Source organism: Pseudophryne corroboree, chromosome 9 (genome assembly GCF_028390025.1).
Source record: "Pseudophryne corroboree isolate aPseCor3 chromosome 9, aPseCor3.hap2, whole genome shotgun sequence".
NCBI lineage: Eukaryota > Metazoa > Chordata > Amphibia > Anura > Myobatrachidae > Pseudophryne > Pseudophryne corroboree.
The window spans coordinates 310,109,837-310,131,039 of NC_086452.1; the positions used below are offsets into that span (position 1 = coordinate 310,109,837).

General features: G+C 44.3%; 1 protein-coding gene across 1 annotated transcript in view; it reads left to right on the forward strand.

The window, feature by feature from the left end:
* The window catches only part of GRIN2B (glutamate ionotropic receptor NMDA type subunit 2B), a 1,069,942-nt gene that overhangs the window by 587,283 nt on the left and 461,456 nt on the right, over positions 1-21,203 (forward strand). The window contains exon 4 of the mRNA XM_063940427.1: positions 14,808-15,406. Within this exon, the coding sequence (XP_063796497.1) occupies positions 14,808-15,406 (599 nt within the window). The remainder of the gene's footprint in view (positions 1-14,807; positions 15,407-21,203) is intronic.

Consider the following 21,203-nt stretch of genomic DNA (forward strand, 5'->3'; position numbering starts at 1 on the left):
TCTCGCTAGAAAAATGAAAAGACTCAAGCTGGCAAAAGCACCGCAAAGAACTGTGCGTTCTTCGAAATCCCAAATCCACAAGGAGAGTCCAATTGTGTCGGTTGCGATGCCTGACCTTCCCAACACTGGACGTGTAGAGCATGCGCCTTCCACCATTTGCACGCCTCCTGCAAGTGCTGGAAGGAGCACCCGCAGTCCAGTTCCTGATAGTCAGATTGAAGATGTCAGTGTTGAAGTACACCAGGATGAGGAGGATATGGGTGTTGCTGGCGCTGGGGAGGAAATTGACAAGGAGGATTCTGATGGTGAGGTGGTTTGTTTAAGTCAGGCACCCGGGGAGACACCTGTTGTCCGTGGGAGGAATATGGCCGTTGACATGCCTGGTGAAAATACCAAAAAAATCAGCTCTTCGGTGTGGAAGTATTTCAACAGAAATGCGGACAACATTTGTCAAGCCGTGTGTTGCCTTTGTCAAGCTGTAATAAGTAGGGGTAAGGACGTTAACCACCTCGGAACATCCTCCCTTATACGTCACCTGCAGCGCATTCATAATAAGTCAGTGACAAGTTCAAAAACTTTGGGCGACAGCGGAAGCAGTCCACTGACCAGTAAATCCCTTCCTCTTGTAACCAAGCTCATGCAAACCACCCCACCAACTCCCTCAGTGTCAATTTCCTCCTTCCCCAGGAATGCCAATAGTCCTGCAGGCCATGTCACTGGCAATTCTGACGATTCCTCTCCTGTCTGGGATTCCTCCGATGCATCCTTGCGTGTAACGCCTACTGCTGCTGGCGCTGCTGTTGTTGCTGCTGGGAGTCGATGGTCATCCCAGAGGGGAAATCGTAAGACCACTTTTACTACTTCCACCAAGCAATTGACTGTCCAACAGTCCTTTGCGAGGAAGATGAAATATCACAGCAGTCATCCTGCTGCAAAGCGGATAACTGAGGCCTTGGCATCCTGGGTGGTGAGAAACGTGGTTCCGGTATCCATCATTACTGCAGAGCCAACTAGAGACTTGTTGGAGGTACTGTGTCCCCGGTACCAAATACCATCTAGGTTCCATTTCTCTAGGCAGGCGATACCGAAAATGTACACAGACCTCAGAAAAAGAGTCACCAGTGTCCTAAAAAATGCAGCTGTGAACTGCGCGCGGCTATCCAAGATCTTAAGACAGAAATGTCCTCCCTGGGGTCCCGCACCGACGCGTTAGAGCGCAAGACCGACGACATCTGCAATTACCAAGATGTGGTCACCCAGGAGGTCTCGGAACTACGATCGGAAGTCGACCTCATACGCGAGCAAGTAGAGGACTTGGAAAATCGCTCGCGCAGAAATAATCTGCGAATACGCAATGTACCCGAGTCTGTGGACACCCCTACACTGCCGGAATTTCTCATGGGCCTCTTTCAACAGCTACTCCCGGATCTCTCGGACGACCAATTTTTGTTGGATCGAGCGCACAGAGCCCTTCGCGCAAAACCACCTCCAGATCAACCACCTAGAGATATTATCCTCCGCATGCACTTTTTCCACATCAAAACGAAAGTGCTCAACGCTTGCCGAGGCACCCCGGCTATCCCATACAAGGGATTAAATCTCCTAGTTTTCCAAGACCTTGCCCCCTCCACCCTCAAAAAACGGAGAGAAATGTTACCCGTAACTAAAGCCTTACGTAACCGCCAGATCCTCTACAGGTGGGGATTCCCGTTTGCCCTACAGTTCACGTACAACGGCCGAACCCACTCAGTTAAGAACCCCGATGATGGACTGTCCGTACTAAGACGACTGGGACTTTTCTCGACCTCTCCCCCAGAATCTTCCTCAGACTCAACGGACAACCCGAAGTCGAGAATCCCCCCGCAAGCTGAGTGGTCGACCGCCCGCTGAATTCCCAGGATTTCTAGTTCAAGGATGAACAGAAGGTTTTTCTTTCCATAAGATTAATGTTTTGGAATCATTGTCTGTATAAATGTTGATGTTTGTCTGTTGGTCTCGCCGGGTGCCGGGGCGGGGCCCCCCGCTGGGTCCCCCACGGACCGTCTTCCCGACGCCCTGAGTTGTCGGCGTCGCGGGTGGAGCGGCGGGGGTGCCCCGGGGTGGCCTCGTCCGGACGCCCGGCGACGACACAATGATGCGTTCGCTTGTATGCTTAAGAATTGTTTATCTCCATTAACGGTTCCATGTTTAAGTTCACCCTTGTTCAATTCTTAGGCTGTGATATTTCAACTGTATACGCCAGGGTATCATCTTTCCTAATACCAAGACCAAGCAGTCGTTGGGTTTACCCACCGACTCCTGCGGTTCAATCAAGACCCTACCTAAAAGATATTGGGGTGTTCCCCCCTCCCTGCCGTGCAGATTACCCCCCTCCCCATGCTCAAGTTCATATCAACCCTTTTTGTGTTGCTATGCTCAATTGACGCCAGACGTTCCTCTGGTCGCCCCCAGGTCTCGCCCCCACAACACCGGACCTCCCTCCCATACGGATGGAGTCCATCAGAGGTGTTGAACGTCGTGTCTCTTAGACTACGACCATACCCGGATACTTGGTTGGCCGCGAGGCCCCAATTTCCCTTGTTTTGTTCTCCCAGCTTTTCCCATCCCGCCCATATCCCCCCTACACAGCTCTGCGATACCCCCGCGAGGGTTAGACCCTCCCTAAGCCGAAACCGGCTCTGGAACCCCCCATGACTCTTAAATTTGTGTCACTGAATGTCAACGGACTCAACTCCCCCCAAAAGCGTACTATGGCCATCCAATATTTTAAAAAACAAAGGGCGGACATAATTCTTCTACAAGAAACACATTTCAAATCGATACACCCCTCCCTTGCCTCGAGAGCTTACCCCCAGGCCTTCTACTCCACTACCCCCCAAAAACGTAAAGGTACCGCCATTCTACTCCACGCTTCACTCCACTGCGCTGTCGAGAACTCCTTTTCAGACCCCAAGGGCCGCTTCAATATAGTAGTACTTCAACTTGGAAACTCTTTCTTAACTGTGGCCTCAATTTACTCCCCCAATATGGAGCAGGGTTCCTTCCTCAGCGACTTCCGCCCTCAACTGGAAAAAATAACAAAGGGACGAGTGGTCGTCGGTGGAGATTTTAATGCAATACCAGATCTGATATGGGACCGCACCCAATCCAGTAATCCCAGCCCATCGACAATCAGGGAATCCAGACGACTGACAGACTACATAACATCTTCGGGCCTATACGATGCCTGGAGAGTACTACACCCATGTGAACGCACGTACACCCACTACTCAGTCCCCCACAAATTACACTCCAGAATAGATCTATTCCTGGTAGACTCCTCCACTGTACAGGGCTTGGTCAGAACTTCAACTTCCCCGGTGATATGGTCAGATCACTTAGCAGTGTCCCTGACCATCGACTCCTCCCCTGCACTCCCTACAACTTTTCGATGGAGATTGAACACGGCCCTCCTATTGAAAAAAGAATACCTTACCCAGACTACTGAAGTCTTGAAGGAATTCTTTACTCTAAATACCACTGACGAGATCTCACCTGCAATAATATGGGAAGCACATAAAGCTTCCATTCGAGGTCACTTCATCTCCCTAACGAAAGCGCAAAAACTGAAGGACCTCCGGGAGGTCGCGGATCTCGAGAACCAAATTAAAGAACTCACAGCTCGCCACCAGCGTACCCCCAAACGCACGATCTATAGCAAACTCCTGGCTCTTAAAAGCCAATTATATAAAATTCTGTCGGCCAAAGCGGCTAAGACCATGCGATGGCTACAACACAAATTTTATTCTAAGGGTGACAAGGCGGACTCCCTCTTGGCCTCTCGCCTACGGGCCCGCAAACAGAGAAATAGGATCCTTTCCCTAAAAGACCAACAACACAAAGTGACATATGATCCCCAACAAATTGCCCATTGTTTCAGGAATTATTATCAATCCCTATACAATCTCCCCACCCCGGAGGACCCCACCAGTCTACAAAAACGTATAGATAGTTTCCTCTCTTCTAGCTCCCTCCCAACCTTATCTCAGCTTCAGATAGACTCACTTAATCAGGAAATTTCCCCTGAAGAAGTTGATCTCACAATTAAATCACTAAGGAATTCATCAGCTCCTGGCCCAGACGGTCTACCGGCCCTATACTATAAAAAATTCAGTGGAACACTGACCCCGGCTCTGACGATGTTGTTCAATGCTATTTTGGCTGGTACGCCCTTCGACAGTGCCACCACTAGAGCAGAAATAGTGGTCATCCCCAAGCCCGGCCGCGATCCCACGGAGTGTAGTAACTACCGCCCGATATCATTACTGAACTCAGATCTGAAGTTATTCGCAAAAATACTCGCTAATCGCCTCGCGGTGATGATCGCCTCTTTGGTCCATCCGGACCAAGTCGGATTCATCCCAGGCAGGCAAGCGTTTGATAACATCAGAAGAGCTATTGATACCCTGCACTTTGCAGACGCCTCCGCAATTCCCTCCTTAGCGATGGGATTAGACGCTGAAAAGGCGTTCGATCGCATATCATGGACATATATGGATCGCACACTTCGACGCTTTGGATTCACGGGCCGATTCCTTACGGGCATTGAATCCCTTTACGCATCCCCTTCAGCCAGCGTCCTAGTAAATGGCCAACTGTCTCCTCCATTCACGATTGCGAATGGTACAAGACAAGGCTGCCCTCTGTCACCCTTAATCTTCGCGCTGATGATGGAACCATTGGCGTCGAGGATCCGCGATTGCCCGGATATCTCAGGGATTACAATTGGTTCCTCTCAATTTAAAATCTCCTTATATGCAGACGATATCCTGCTCACTCTCTCAAACCCCCACATCTCCCTCCCAAACCTTCTACACGTTATACAAGAATTTGGACTCATTTCAAACTTTAAAATTAACGATTCTAAAACGGAGGTGCTAGACTTTCATCTCCACGCCCAGTTAAAGAAATCCCTGCACAGTAATTTCAAGTTTGATTGGAAGAAATCTCACCTAAAATACTTAGGCGTCTTCCTCACTAGACAACACTCCCAACTATTTAAAGCTAACTACCCTGAACTTATTCATAACGTCACTAGAGATCTGCAGAAATGGTCAGATCAGTATATTTCTTGGTCCGGAAGAGCCAACGCCCTGAAAATGAACATCTTGCCTCGACTCCTATACCTATTCCAGGCACTCCCGATACGAATACCCTCAAAGGTGTTCGCAGACTTACAGAAGAAATTTTCACACTTCCTGTGGTCAGGTAAAAGACCCCGGGTTCGCTTCAAGACACTCTACAACAGGAACAGAGAGGGTGGACTTGGAGTACCTAACATTAAATTATATTATTACGCGGCCCACCTATCTCAGGCCGTCTTATGGCACTCACAGACAACGTCACGTAGATGGGTTCAATTGGAATCCGAACTCGTACGTATGAGATCCATCTCCACCCTCCTCTGGATCCCACGAACTGATAGACCACCAGAAAGCGCTAATTTCCCGTCAATATTATTTACTGTCACACTTTGGGACAGGCTCACTAAGATTTTCTCCCTATTGTCCTCCCCCCCCGCTCTGGCACCCCTCTGGAACAACCCGTTGTTCCCCGAGGGACAGCTCGCTCATACTTTCCCACACTGGCAGACGCACGGCCTACTGTTTATTAACGACATAGCACCATCTCGCTCTTTCCCAGCCTTCTCCGATATTCAGAGTAAATATAATCTACCTCCACACTGCTTTTTCCAATATCTACAATTGCGTAGCTTGCACATTGCATATTTACACTCACATAGTTCCTTAACACGCTCACCTCTTGAATCATTATGCTTCCTGCGATCTCCTTCAAGGGGCCTTCTATCATCTATTTACCGGCTCATGCTCACCCATGATCTACCCACAAGGACCCCCCATGAAATAGCCTGGGAAGCTGAATTACAGGACCACCTAGAACCAGACACCTGGGAACAAATTAAACAAAATCTTGTATCCTCAGCGACCTCAATCAGACATAGAGAAAATTTGTTTAAAATTTATGTCCGATGGTACTTGGTACCATCCCGTCTCAGTAGAATATTCCCTTCAGCATCGGACAGGTGTTGGAGGAATTGTGGGTCAGAGGGAACCCTGCTCCATATATTCTGGGATTGTCCTCGGATAACACCGCGCTGGAAAGCCATTCGGAATTTGATATTACGAATCACCGGAGTAACGGTGCCCTTCTCCCCTACTTTCTTCATCTTTCCAATGCCCCTCCCCGGAATTCCAAAACCTAAACAAAAACTCATTTGGCACATTGCGACCGCACTGAAATGTAAGATTGCCTTCCACTGGAAATCGCATACAATCCCCTCCGTTGCGGCGGTGATTGCGGCTGTATGGGATACGTATCACATGGAGTTCCTCTCTAGCATAATTGAAAGCAGGGCGGAAACCTTCACAGAGGTCTGGTCCCCATGGTTGGCACACTTCAAATGCCCCCCTCCGTTGACATTCGGTTTCTAATATACTAACAAAATGAATAACAAATGCTTGCATTGCTGTATCCCCCCCCTCCCCCCTTCCCCTCTTTCCTTCTGTCTTTCCCACCCCCTTCCTCCAATGTATTTTGAAAAAACTTCAATAAACAGTGTTTAAAAAAAAAAAAAAAAAAAAAAAATGCAGCTGTACCCAATGTCCACTTAACCACGGACATGTGGACAAGTGGAGCAGGGCAGGGTCAGGACTATATGACTGTGACAGCCCACTGGGTAGATGTATGGACTCCCGCCGCAAGAACAGCAGCGGCGGCACCAGTAGCAGCATCTCGCAAACGCCAACTCTTTCCTAGGCAGGCTACGCTTTGTATCACCGGTTTCCAGAATACGCACACAGCTGAAAACCTCTTACGGCAACTGAGGAAGATCATCGCGGAATGGCTTACCCCAATTGGACTCTCCTGTGGATTTGTGGCATCGGACAACGCCAGCAATATTGTGTGTGCATTAAATATGGGCAAATTCCAGCACGTCCCATGTTTTGCACATACCTTGAATTTGGTGGTGCAGAATTTTTTTAAAAACGACAGGGGCGTGCAAGAGATGCTGTCGGTGGCCAGAAGAATTGCGGGACACTTTCGGCGTACAGGCACCACGTACAGAAGACTGGAGCAACACCAAAAACGCCTGAACCTGCCCTGCCATCATCTGAAGCAAGAAGTGGTAACGAGGTGGAATTCAACCCTATATATGCTTCAGAGGTTGGAGGAGCAGCAAAAGGCCATTCAAGCCTATACAATTCAGCACGATATAGGAGGTGGAATGCACCTGTCTCAAGCGCAGTGGAGAATGATTTCAACGTTGTGCAAGGTTCTGCTGCCCTTTGAACTTGCCACACGTGAAGTCAGTTCAGACACTGCCAGCCTGAGTCAGGTCATTCCCCTCATCAGGCTTTTGCAGAAGAAGCTGGAGACATTGAAGGAGGAGCTAACACGGAGCGATTCCGCTAGGCATGTGGGACTTGTGGATGGAGCCCTTAATTCGCTTAACAAGGATTCACGGGTGGTCAATCTGTTGAAATCAGAGCACTACATTTTGGCCACCGTGCTCGATCCTAGATTTAAAACCTACCTTGGATCTCTCTTTCCGGCAGACACAAGTCTGCTGGGGTTCAAAGACCTGCTGGTGAGAAAATTGTCAAGTCAAGCGGAACGCGACCTGTCAACATCTCCTCCTTCACATTCTCCCGCAACTGGGGGTGCGAGGAAAAGGCTCAGAATTCCGAGCCCACCCGCTGGCGGTGATGCAGGGCAGTCTGGAGCGACTGCTGATGCTGACATCTGGTCCGGACTGAAGGACCTGTCAACGATTACGGACATGTCGTCTACTGTCACTGCATATGATTCTCTCCCCATTGAAAGAATGGTGGAGGATTATATGAGTGACCGCATCCAAGTAGGCACGTCACACAGTCCGTACTTATACTGGCAGGAAAAAGAGGCAATTTGGAGGCCCTTGCACAAACTGGCTTTATTCTACCTAAGTTGCCCTCCCACGTGTGTACTCCAAAAGAGTGTTTAGTGCCGCCGCTCACCTTGTCAGCAATCGGCGTACGAGGTTACTTCCAGAAAATGTGGAGAAGATGATGTTCATTAAAATGAATTATAATCAATTCCTCCGTGGAGACATTGACCAGCAGCAATTGCCTCCACAAAGTACACAGGGAGCTGAGATGGTGGATTCCAGTGGGGACGAATTGATAATCTGTGAGGAGGGGGATGTACACGGTGATATATCGGAGGATGATGATGAGGTGGACATCTTGCCTCTGTAGAGCCAGTTTGTGCAAGGAGAGATTAATTGCTTCTTTTTTGGTGGGGGTCCAAACCAACCCGTCATTTCAGTCACAGTCGTGTGGCAGACCCTGTCACTGAAATGATGGGTTGGTTAAAGTGTGCATGTCCTGTTTATACAACATAAGGGTGGGTGGGAGGGCCCAAGGACAATTCCATCTTGCACCTCTTTTTTCTTTAATTTTTCTTTGCGTCATGTGCTGTTTGGGGAGTGTTTTTTGGAAGGGCCATCCTGCGTGACACTGCAGTGCCACTCCTAGATGGGCCCGGTGTTTGTGTCGGCCACTAGGGTCGCTTATCTTACTCACACAGCTACCTCATTGCGCCTCTTTTTTTCTTTGCGTCATGTGCTGTTTGGGGAGTGTTTTTTGGAAGGGCCATCCTGCGTGACACTGCAGTGCCACTCCTAGATGGGCCAGGTGTTTGTGTCGGCCACTGGGGTCGCTTATCTTACTCACACAGCTACCTCATTGCGCCTCTTTTTTTCTTTGCGTCATGTGCTGTTTGGGGAGTGTTTTTTGGAAGGGCCATCCTGCGTGACACTGCAGTGCCACTCCTAGATGGGCCAGGTGTTTGTGTCGGCCACTAGGGTCGCTTATCTTACTCACACAGCTACCTCATTGCGCCTCTTTTTTTCTTTGCATCATGTGCTGTTTGGGGAGTGTTTTTTGGAAGGGCCATCCTGCGTGACACTGCAGTGCCACTCCTAGATGGGCCCGGTGTTTGTGTCGGCCACTAGGGTCGCTTATCTTACACAGCTACCTCATTGCGCCTCTTTTTTTCTTTGCGTCATGTGCTGTTTGGGGAGTGTTTTTTGGAAGGGCCACCCTGCGTGACACTGCAGTGCCACTCCTAGATGGGCCCGGTGTTTGTGTCGGCCACTAGGGTCGCTTATCTTACTCACACAGCTACCTCATTGCGCCTCTTTTTTTCTTTGCGTCATGTGCTGTTTGGGGAGTGTTTTTTGGAAGGGCCATCCTGCGTGACACTGCAGTGCCACTCCTAGATGGGCCAGGTGTTTGTGTCGGCCACTAGGGTCGCTTATCTTACTCACACAGCTACCTCATTGCGCCCCATTTTTTCTTTGCGTCATGTGCTGTTTGGGGAGTGTTTTTTGGAAGGGCCATCCTGCGTGACACTGCAGTGCCACTCCTAGAGGGGCCCGGTGTTTGTGTCGGCCACTAGGGTCGCTTATCTTACTCACACAGCTACCTCATTGCGCCTCTTTTTTTCTTTGCGTCATGTGCTGTTTGGGGAGTGTTTTTTGGAAGGGCCATCCTGCGTGACACTGCAGTGCCACTCCTAGATGGGCCCGGTGTTTGTGTCGGCCACTAGGGTCGCTTAGCTTAGTCATCCAGCGACCTCGGTGCAAATTTTAGGACTAAAAATAATATTGTGAGGTGTGAGGTATTCAGAATAGACTGAAAATGAGTGGAAATTATGGTTTTTGAGGTTAATAATACTTTGGGATCAAAATGACCCCCAAATTCTATGATTTAAGCTGTTTTTTAGTGTTTTTTGAAAAAAACACCCGAATCCAAAACACACCCGAATCCGACAAAAAAAATTCGGTGAGGTTTTGCCAAAACGCGGTCGAACCCAAAACACGGCCGCGGAACCGAACCCAAAACCAAAACACAAAACCCGAAAAATTTCAAGTGCACATCTCTAGTCAAAGATCCCTCTTCCAGGTAATGCTGGTGCTGCACTTCCTGTGGGGCTGAATGCATCTTAGGCAGAGGCAAGACACTGGTTCAATCCCTAAATTAAAAACTTTTTTTTTGTTCAACTGAAAAAGAATCTGAACTACAGTAATGTGCCAGAGAAATTGCTCTCACTTATCCAAACTCACCATGTTCAGTGATATTGCTGAGGAAGTTATGCAGTACACATGTTTTTTATTTTGCTATTAAACAGTTTAGGTCAGTTCAGTGTCTCTCAGTTTTCTAAAGAGAAAAATAAAATTGTGAATCCTTCTCTCCATACCTTCAATAGTAAACTTACTAAATGTGGTGTCATTTTGCCTAATGTTGGAGCTACATAAGGCTGAATAGGAAAACCTTAATGGCCATGTCGTACATTTGTCAGTCTATTCACCTGCTGCGATATGAGAGTGCCCCTTCCCCCTGCAGGTAGGATTGCAGAACAGTCCCCAAAATGCTATACTAGCAGTTGGGAGTATGCAGTATATAACTTACCAGGCCATTATGTAGTAATACTGTATGGTTAGAATTGTATAATTTGTGGTGTTATAACCAAATTGTATATGCAAGGGCATGGTTGAGCAGTAAATATATAGCTGTGATGAATAAAGCTTCATTGCTCCTAAAATAACTGTGTCTTCTTTCTCCTGGCACAGTGGCCTCAACTCAAACCCCTTTTCCACTAGCTCAAAAAACACGGGTAAATGCACGGGGACGCGCATATACCCGTGTGTTCTCCTAGTGGAAAAGGGTCCCTCCTCAAAAACCCGGATCAAGTGACCCGTGAATCCTACCCGGGTAGCTACCTGGGTAGGACACGGGAATGATCCAGGTAGGGTTGTAGTGTAAACGGAAGCCGTGTCAATGTGACGCGGCTCCCGTTTACACTGTATGGAAGGGCGGCGCTGGGAGATCATGTGATTTCCTAGTGCCGCCCCTACCACGTCACTAGCAGCGTCACCAAACCGGCAATATGCCGGGATGGTGACTGCTGATGGGAAAGGGACCATTGATACGGGTCGCAGCCAGGTAGCACCCGTGTCAGGCTCCCGGCTGCGACCCGAATCGTAATGGAAAAGGGATATTACTACAAAAGAGCGTATGGTATTACAGAGCAATATAAAATGGAAAAAAATGGAATTTGTCTTTACAACAGAGGTTCATAATCACTCTCTGTTCACAGCACCTTTAGGCAGAGGTGTAGCTAGGCGCCATGGTGCCCGGAGCAAGTGTATGTTTTGGCGCCCCCCTCTCCTGTACTGAATTGGGGGCGTAGCCAACATGTAGTGGCATGTTACATTTGAAAAGAAACAAACAATATTTAAAAATCCTAAATTGAGGACAGGGCCAGTTCTAGACCTTGTGGAGCTCAGGGCGAAAGTTTCCTTTGGGTGCCCCCCATGTTTAAAATAGGGTCAGTGCATGCTGAAGGCTTGAAACAACAATATAGGGGTATGGCTTCATTAGGAATGTGTGTGGCCACAGAACAGTACCAATTCATATTACACCACACAGTAGTGTCCGTTATTCATGTTATGCCACACAGTAGAGCCCCTTATACACATTACGCCACACAGTAGAACCCCTTATACACATTACGCCACACAGTAGAGCCCCTTATACACATTACACTATGGTTGAGCCATTTATACACATTACACATTACACCATGGTAGAGCCACTATGGAAGTAGCTGTATTTAACTATTTACTTGTTTAATTTAAATAAATAAATAACACTATATATAAGTCCCAACTGACCTGACCTCACAACTCCCAAATTCCTCAATGAAAATAATGCCCTAAATTTGATCCCCCAAACTCCCAATGAAAGTAAATGCACCAAATTGCCCCCCCCCCCGACTTGATAATGTCCCAAAGCCTCAATGGAAATATACCCTAGAACTGCCATCCCAGACCTGACAATCCCACTATGCTTCAATGAAAATAATGTCCCAGAATTGCCTGAGGGGCAGAGAGAGGTGTTGCAGCATCAATGTAGAGAGAAGTGCTGAAGCATCCGAGGCAGGGAGAGGCAGAAAGCTTCTATCTGAAGCAGCCGGGGCAGAAAGAGTTGCTGCAGCAGCTGGGGCAGAGAGTGGTTCTGCAGAAGCTGGGACAGAGAATGGTGCTGCAGCAGCTAGGACAGAGAGGTGCTGCAGCATCTGAAGTAGAGACGTGCTGCAGCTTTCAGGAAAGAGAGGTGCTGCAGCAGCTGAGGCAGATAGTGGTGTTGCAGGATAGAAGTAACCCTGCTGCACAGTATCCGAGTCAGTGTGTGCCACATCTACTTCTCCTGCTCTGCAGCTGTCAGTAGAGTGGCTCGCAGGAAGGGAGGAAGGTGGTGACTGGCAGCGCACCCTTTAACTTTTTTGGCACCCGGAGCTCGCGCTCCACTGGAGCCACCCTCGCTACACCCCTGCCTTTAGGGCGGTATTCAATTCTTTTCACCTCCTTCCACACCCATTCTGTTTCTACTGACAGGTGTGGTATAATCATTTCAGCTCGCTACCCCCATAGTAGTGAAGGTGCCCAACCCTTTTCGCAGCTAAAACCTGATAACTGTGGGCACAATATGCTCGATAACGGGGATCATTTTAGGAAGGCGATTGGGCGTGATATATCATTATTAAAAGCATCAAAATCTGCTTAACTGCCATCTTTCCATCTTTAGGCTCAGTTATGTGGTATTGGACAAGTTTGCACTTCTGGTTTTCCATGTCTTTCTAATTGGCATCCTCCATAACTGCTTGTGCTTATTACAATGAGAAGAAGAGGAGGAGCAAAAGGTGTGAAGAACTTGTCCTGGAAGACAAGGGTGGCGATGGTGTGGTGCAAGTGTAAAGGGGGAGACTCAAATCACATATGGGGAGACAGAGACAGGTTACCTACAGAATTGTTGACTAATGCACAGGGAGTGGGAGCAGAGACATACATAGAGTATGGGATAAACATGGGGAAGGGGTGGAGTCAGGAGAGGAGAAATACAGTCTGTGTTCTGCTAGTAGTCAGTGTTGAGGAAGACACACAGAGTAGGAGGAGTAGAATGGTGGGAAAGTGATGGAGGGGGCAAGGTTGGGCAGACACACATTAAGAAGTATAGCGCATGTAAGTGGCCATGCACTGCCTCACTAAGGTGAACAGGCAGTGTGTGGCTCAGCCTAGAAAAGTACTATCTAAATCAATTCATTCAGGTCTGGACCATCTGTACACCCCAGAGAGTGCATTGTGGCACCCCAAGATGCCGTGGCACACAGTGTGGGAGCCTCTGCTCTATGCATTATAGCCTTGCTGCAGTTCTGTTGTCTGCATATGGTTGTTGTTGTTTTTTTTTTGTTTGTTTAGGATGTAAACTCCCAGAACAAGGACATACTTGATGTTTCTTCTATACCCATTAATGCATTACTTGGTAATCCCGTGTTACTTCCTTTAACATATTATTGAATAGAGAACATTTGTAAAGCACTTAATAAGCTATGACCCAACATACTGCTCAGTGTTTTAAATGGGGGAACACTTCGTTTTATATTGACTAAAATACTATTTTTAGTAGAGGTAAAATAACTGTTAATAATAAAAGAGATAACAAAAACGCTGTTCGGTGTGTCTGGTTGATAGAAAGTAGTTCAGTCAGGATCTGAATTGTAAATGGGAAAGAAATATATACACTGGAGCATAGTAATCTACAAATCAAGGGAAATGGTGAGGCTCCATGAATGATTTATGAAAGTTTTGGGCAGTGAGGGTAAGAGTTATACTGTAGAATGTAGAAGTAAAAGCAAGTTTCAAAATGGCTGAAATCCAAGTGCAAGCTGTGATTCTGAATGTATGTTTGATGCATATGGTATACCACGCTCAGAGTCAAAAATAACTAGTTTAAGGTTTTTTTCTTAGTTTTTTGTATACTCATCTTTACCCACGCTAGAAGCCATCTTGTGGGCTTAGATAACCTTCATGAAAATGAAGGCTATCATTTCTCTGGGAACTATTGGCATTGCTACTTTCCTCATGCCTCAGCAGTTACACGTGTTCCTGAACTGATGGACTGTATTCTCATACAATGTCTGCTTCCACTGTGTAAATCTGATACTAATGTCAACAAATGCAACAATACAAGGGACAGTCATTGTACAGCTCTAGAGTTAGGTTAAGAAACGTCTATTTACTAAACCATGGTCAGAGATAAAGTAGACAGAGATAAAGTACCATTCAATCAGCTCCTAACAGTTATTTTTCAAATACAGCCTGTAACATGGAAGTCAGGAGCTGATTGGCTGGTACTTTATCTCCGTCCACTTTATCTCTCTCCAAGGCTTAGTACATAGGCCCATATAATTCATTTTATATCCTTAGTATGGTGTTTTCTGACTGCCAATATTACTGGATACCACCTATAATTGTTTATTGAATAATTACAGTAGTAGTGTGTATTATTACATTAATAGAGTGTATTATTTTTATGGTTGCAAATACTAAAGTTTAGCACGTGTAACTGTGCATTGACCCATACTATTAATAGTGTGCATTATTACATACATATATTATTCATGTTCTGACTTTTGCATTCATTTATTACACTAATTGTGTGATTGCATTAATAGAATGTTTTATTATTTTTCTGTCTGCCGGTATTGCAGTATATATAGTATATCACTTCTATTTATGTACTATTGTATTATTAATGTATTGGGTAAATATACAAATTACTGTTAATCCTACTATAAGCTACACGTGCGACATCTTTGTGTTGATTCTCTTTATCTGACTGTGTTTTAATTTTTTTTCATAGGAGGAATCTTCTATGTTCTTTCAATTTGGGCCTTCGATTGAGCAGCAAGCTTCTGTTATGCTTAACATTATGGAGGAATATGACTGGTACATTTTCTCCATTGTCACTACCTACTTCCCAGGATACCAAGACTTTGAAAATAAGGTGCGGAGCACTATTGAAAACAGCTTTGTGGGCTGGGAACTAGAAGAGGTAATCCATTTGGACATGTCCTTAGATGACAATGACTCTAAGATCCAAAATCAACTTAAGAAGCTCCAGAGTCCTGTCATCCTGCTGTACTGCACAAAAGAAGAAGCCACATATATATTTGAAGTGGCCAATTCAGTAGGATTGACAGGTTATGGCTACACCTGGATTGTACCCAGTCTGGTAGCGGGAGACACCGACACTGTGCCAGCCGAGTTCCCCACAGGGCTCATATCTGTGTCCTACGATGAGTGGGACTATGACCTACCTGCTCGCGTGAGAGACGGGATTGGTATAATCATCACTGCAGCTTCTACCATGTTGTCTGAGCACAAGTCCATTCCCCAGTCGAAGAGCAGCTGCTACAACATCCAAGAGAGTAGACATGATGATGCTCATATGTTAAACAGGTAGGACATCTGATTTTGGGTGTAGCATTTGGTGTTAGGAAAGTAACAATGATATTTGGTTGAGCTGTATGAATAGTACTAATTGTTACACAGGAGGACTTAGAGAATGTAACATTGGGAACCAGGCATTAGTTAGTGACAACCAATCAATTGAAAAAGATGTAAATATGTAATAAAACAAATGCCTTTTTACTTGCTATTACTGTCAGATTTGCGTGTTGTATCACAAGATGTGATGCCTGCTTCATTCTGTTCCTCCTTATGATGTGCGGGAGTCGGGAGTACAGCAGTAGGCATACTCAGGAAGTTGGAGGGCCCGTAAAGCCTCAAGATGCCCAGCTCCAAGGAAGTAAAGTTTTGGGATGGGGCATTACTTGGGGTATTAAACTAAAAACTGATATTTGAGCCATCACCACCAACAGAAATATTCTTAAAGGGCAATCAGTATCTCAAAATATGTTCGATTTATTACAGTCATCCAGGAGGATTATTACTCTAGATAAACTTTGGATCTTTATTTATAGGCTCTCTTGTGTTAGAAACTTGGGTGACCATGCTAGGTGTTCACTGTGATAAGACTAATGGGTCTATTTACCAAGCCTTGGATGGAGATACAGTTGCTGGAGATAAAGTACCAGCCAATCGGCTCATAACTACCATGCCACAGGCTGTTTGAAAAATGACAGTTAGAAGCTGATTGGCTGGTACTTTATCTCCAGTGACTTTATCTCCATCCAAGGCTTAGTAAATAGACCCCTAAGTCCAGTTGTTGAATTACATTGCTGAGACATTGATCACAACATTAAAAAGATAGACGAGAACTTTGCTGAATAAAAATGCAGATTATTTTACGTATCGGTTTATGTTTGCATATTATTTAGACGCCTGAGGCAATGTTATCAACACTATACAGTATGATGTTCCATTTGTAACATGTAATGCTCTACCCTGGAAGTGGTAATGAAAAATGTATTTATCCCATAATATGAAATGTAATAATGCTAGAGGAAGACTTGAAGAAACAGGCATGAGTTGGACTGTTACATTTATGTTATTATTATTTTATTGATTTTTTAAAATATGGGCCGGGATGTAATGAAGTCCGAGTTCGGCGGCCGTGCGGGATGCCAGCCGAACTCAGACATTTTTTTTAAATGGGCAATCACGTACAAGGCGTTGTTTAGCCTTATACATGATTGCCCCTTTAATAAAATGTGTGGGTTTGGTCGGCATCCTGCATGGCCACCGAACTCGGACTTCATTAGATCCCGGCCATTATTTTTAGGGAAGGTACAAAATGAAGGTAAAGGGAAACCAAAAGAAAAAAGTATAACTGGTAAAATATTTTTGACATTTGTAGTCTAGACACAAACACATATGTTATACTGATAGTCTAATATAAGAAATAAAAAAACTAAAGTTATATTATTTATGAGTAACCAGTTACTTCAGAAATGAAGTCAGTTTATTTTTTCTTTCATTGAACATGTGTCATTTATTAAAACATGTATTTTCTAGCTAATATGCACATACAGCAATCACTGGTATATAAGAACATCTGGGCATGAATAGGATGATCAACAATCTGGCATTGCATCATTTCAATTATTTGAAAAATAACAACAAGTATAATTATACATAGAAGGCTCACTGAAACTGGTAATTCACCATAAGACTTTACTAACAACATCAAATATTTATTAACCATCTCCCCATGAGCATCACTATAGTAGGGCCCTTCCATTGAAACTGCTCAACTGCTGGATTGCTTTATAAAGCTGGGTACAGGTTCACAAGAGAAGAGAAAGAATTGGTCTTGAGTGGCGCACAAAATAAATAACTACATAAAATATAACTTTTAATTCATTACTGTTTTGAAGACCTGTAACTGTGAAATATTAAAAACCAACAAACAATAACAAGACAAAGTGTTACATATATTTAAAAACACACACTGTACTCCATGTATCGTGCACTGCTTATGTACTGTAATTAATTAGTGGGTGCAATGACCTCTCTTTATCTTGTGTATACTGTCAATTCATTAATGTGAATAAAGGTTGATTACCAATATTTATATTGTGATTTATTCATGGTTTCTATACATTTTAAGCCAAATTGGCAAGTATAGTCACAAGTATGATAGTTATCAATATACAATATTGAAGTAGCTGAATAACTGCTGGCTAGTGTTCCCTCTTCATATATCACCACATATTGGGGGTCATTCCGAGTTGTTTGCTCTGTATTTTTTTCTCGCAACGGAGCGATTAGTCGCTAATGTGCATGCGCAATGTCCGCAGTGCGACTGCGCCAAGTAAATTTGCTATGCAGTCAGTTATTTTACTCACGGCATTACGAGGTTTTTTCTTCGTTCTGGTGATCGTAATGTGATTGACAGGAAGTGGGTGTTTCTGGGCGGAAACTGGCCGTTTTATGGGTGTGTGCGAAAAAACGCGGGAGTGGCTGGAGAAACGGAGGAGTGTCTGGGCGAACGCTGGGTGTGTTTGTGACGTCAAACCAGGAACGAAACTGACTGAACTGATCGCAGATGCCGAGTAAGTCTGGAGCTACTCAGAAACTGCTAAGAAGTGTCTATTCGCAATTCTGCTAATCTTTTGTTCGCAATTTTGATAAGCTAAGATTCACTCCCAGTAGGCGGCGGCTTAGCGTGCGCAAAGCTGCTAAAAGCAGCAAGCGAGCGAACAACTCGGAATGACCCCCATTATGTCATTTTAAGCTCATACATAATCAGACACTGCCACTGTACTGCTGCTGATAATGTAGGTGGTTCTGGTAGATTCTAACACGTAAGTTGAATCTATTGACTCAATCACAAGTGAGTCTTATTCAAAGCAGCAGATTTTATTGTGCTCTGATCACAGGTCACCACTCTCAAATCTCGTTATCAGCGCTTACGGTGATATGTATTGGTTAGAGCACAATAAAATCTGCTGCTTTGAATAAGACTCACTTGTGATTGAGTCAATAGATTCAACTTACGTGTTAGAATCTACCAGAACCACCTACATTATCAGCAGCAGTACGAGCTTAACATGACATAATATGTGGTGATATATGAAGAGGGAACACTAGCCAGCAGTTATTCAGCTACTTCAATATTGTATATTGATAACTATCATACTCGTGACTATACTTGCAAATTTGGATTAAATTGTATAGAAACCATGAATAAATCACAATCTAAATATTGGTAATCAACCTTTATTCACATTAATGAATTGACAGTATACACAAGATAAAGAGAGGTCATTGCACCCACTAATTAATTACAGTACATAAGCAGTGCACGATACATGGAGTACAGTGTGTGTTTTTAAATATATGTAACACTTTGTCTTGTCATTGTTTGTTGGTTTTTAATATTTCACAGTTACAGGTCTTCTTAACAGTAATGAATTAAAAGTTATATTTTATGTAGTTATTTATTTTGTGCGCCACTCAAGACCAATTCTTTCTCTTCTCTTGTGAACCAGTTTCCATTTATTGGCAACAATACAACATGTGGCAGCACCCCCATAATTGATTCAAATATATGAAATAGAAATATTACATGGGGCTCAGTTATATATAGAGAAATATACTACTAGTGCAGTAGTTTCCCCTTTTTTCCCCTTTTTCCCCAGAATAGTAAAGCTGGGTACACACTGGGACAATGTGTACCCAGCCATTATATGTTGGCCCGGCCGGCTGACATATCTGATCCTGGGTACATATTGAGCGATGTAATGAAGGTCGGAGCGACATATCGTTCCTTCCTTCATTACACATTCTGTGGTTACTAGCGTTATTGCCCAGTTGGCCGAGCAGCAGGGCCGACCGGGTGACGGTGCTAGCGACCACAGGTATCCACAAATTGGGCATATACATTGAGCAATATGCCTGATTTGGCTGGAAACAACAAATCAGGCCGATATGGTCTCAGTGTGTTTCCAGCTGTAGAGTAGATGAGGAACAGCTGGGACAGAATACATACTATTTACCGGTGGGCAGGATGCCGGCTGTCAAGATCCCGACAGCGGCATCCCATCCGCCAGAATGCCGGCAGGTGGCATATAATGAATGTTCTTGCTCCCTGTGTACTACTTTGGTCTAATGGATAGTACAGTATTAGGGAACAGTGGTGAGCTCAGAAGAAAGACACTACCTAAATATTGATTAGGAGAGTCACAGAAATCAGCAGCGTATGAAATCTAATTTACACTTGACTGGTGAAAGCTAATATATTATTATATGCTCAGATGCTGGGGGTTACAGCATACTTGTACTCTTAGAGATCATTAAATACTGTGTGATTTCCATTAAACATATTTATTAAGAAAATGTTACAACTGACACACAAGGCTACTGTATGTTATAGCATTTTCACAATTGTTTTTGCAAGTAAATGATGGATTCTGTACATACTCAGGCGGTTCCTCCAGTGGACCTGATATAATTCAAGCCATTTCCTACAAGTGTGTGTGGTGTGAGGAGTCTGTGTGCAGCAGCTGAGCCATCCTGACCCGGAGTCCCTTGAGCCAGCCCTATTTAGCAATATTTCAATGATGTATCCCAGGGGAAATCCTTTTGTCTTTTTCACTGTTTGTTTTAATAGTGTCTTTTTCCCAGTGGATGTCTCTTCTCATTGGTCAAATGGTTCACGCTTCTGCAATAAATCTTCTTGTCGTCTAAATGGAAAATCATAGACTGTCAGAAAAGTTTACACTGTATTTCTTCAGATCTTTAAAATATTTTAAAGTAGACCCACTTATTATTTAAGTGCAATGTTATTAACCATAGTGTAATACAGGTTGAGTATCCCTTATCCAAAATGCTTGGGACCAGAGGAATTTTGGATATCTGATTTTTCTGTATTTTGGAGTAATTGCATACCGTAACGAGATATTATGGTGATGGGACCTAAATCTAAGCACAGAATGCATTTATGTTTCATATACACCTTATACACACAGCCTGAAGGTCATTTTAGCCAATATTTTTTATAACTTTGTGCATTAAACAAAGTGTGTGTACATTCACAGAATTCATTTATGTGTCATATACACCTTATACACACAGTCTGAAGTTCATTTAATACAATATTTTTAATAACTTTGAGTATTAAACAAGGTTTGTGTACACTGAGCCATCAAAAAACAAATGTTTCACTATCTCAGTCTCACTCAAAAAAGTCTGTATTTCGGAATATTCCGTATTTCGGAATATTTGGATATGGGATACTCAACCTGTACATTAATGGAAGATTTATAGTAAAAGTATAGAAAAGAGACAAATGTAACATTCACATCTTTTCTAAAAGTGTAAGAACATTAACAACTATAGACTGTGATTTGATTTTACTGTTTATAAATGATACGTTGGATGTGCAATCTAAAACTATTAGGGTGGGTATATATGAGCATCCATCAAAATACATAGACAATTATTGTATGGAGTAAGAGGTATCCAGATTTTTTTTTTTATTTGTGATAACTTTTTGCAGCCAGAAGTTTGTAACATACCAAGAGATGTAATAAACTTTGTAAAGAGGACAGATGGAGAAGTTGCCTATGACAACCAACCAGGTTCTAGCTAGCATTTAATAGAATGTACTTAGCAAGTGTTAAAAGGGGCTATGACTTGTTCATAAATGGAGTCCTGAGGGGAAGATTTAGCAAACATTCTAAAGTATAAAAGTGCAGTAGTTGTCCATAGCAACCAATTAGGTTCCAGCTACCACTCAGTAGAATCACTTGCTATAGGCCAGCTTCTCCACTTGTCTTTTGTAGAAGGT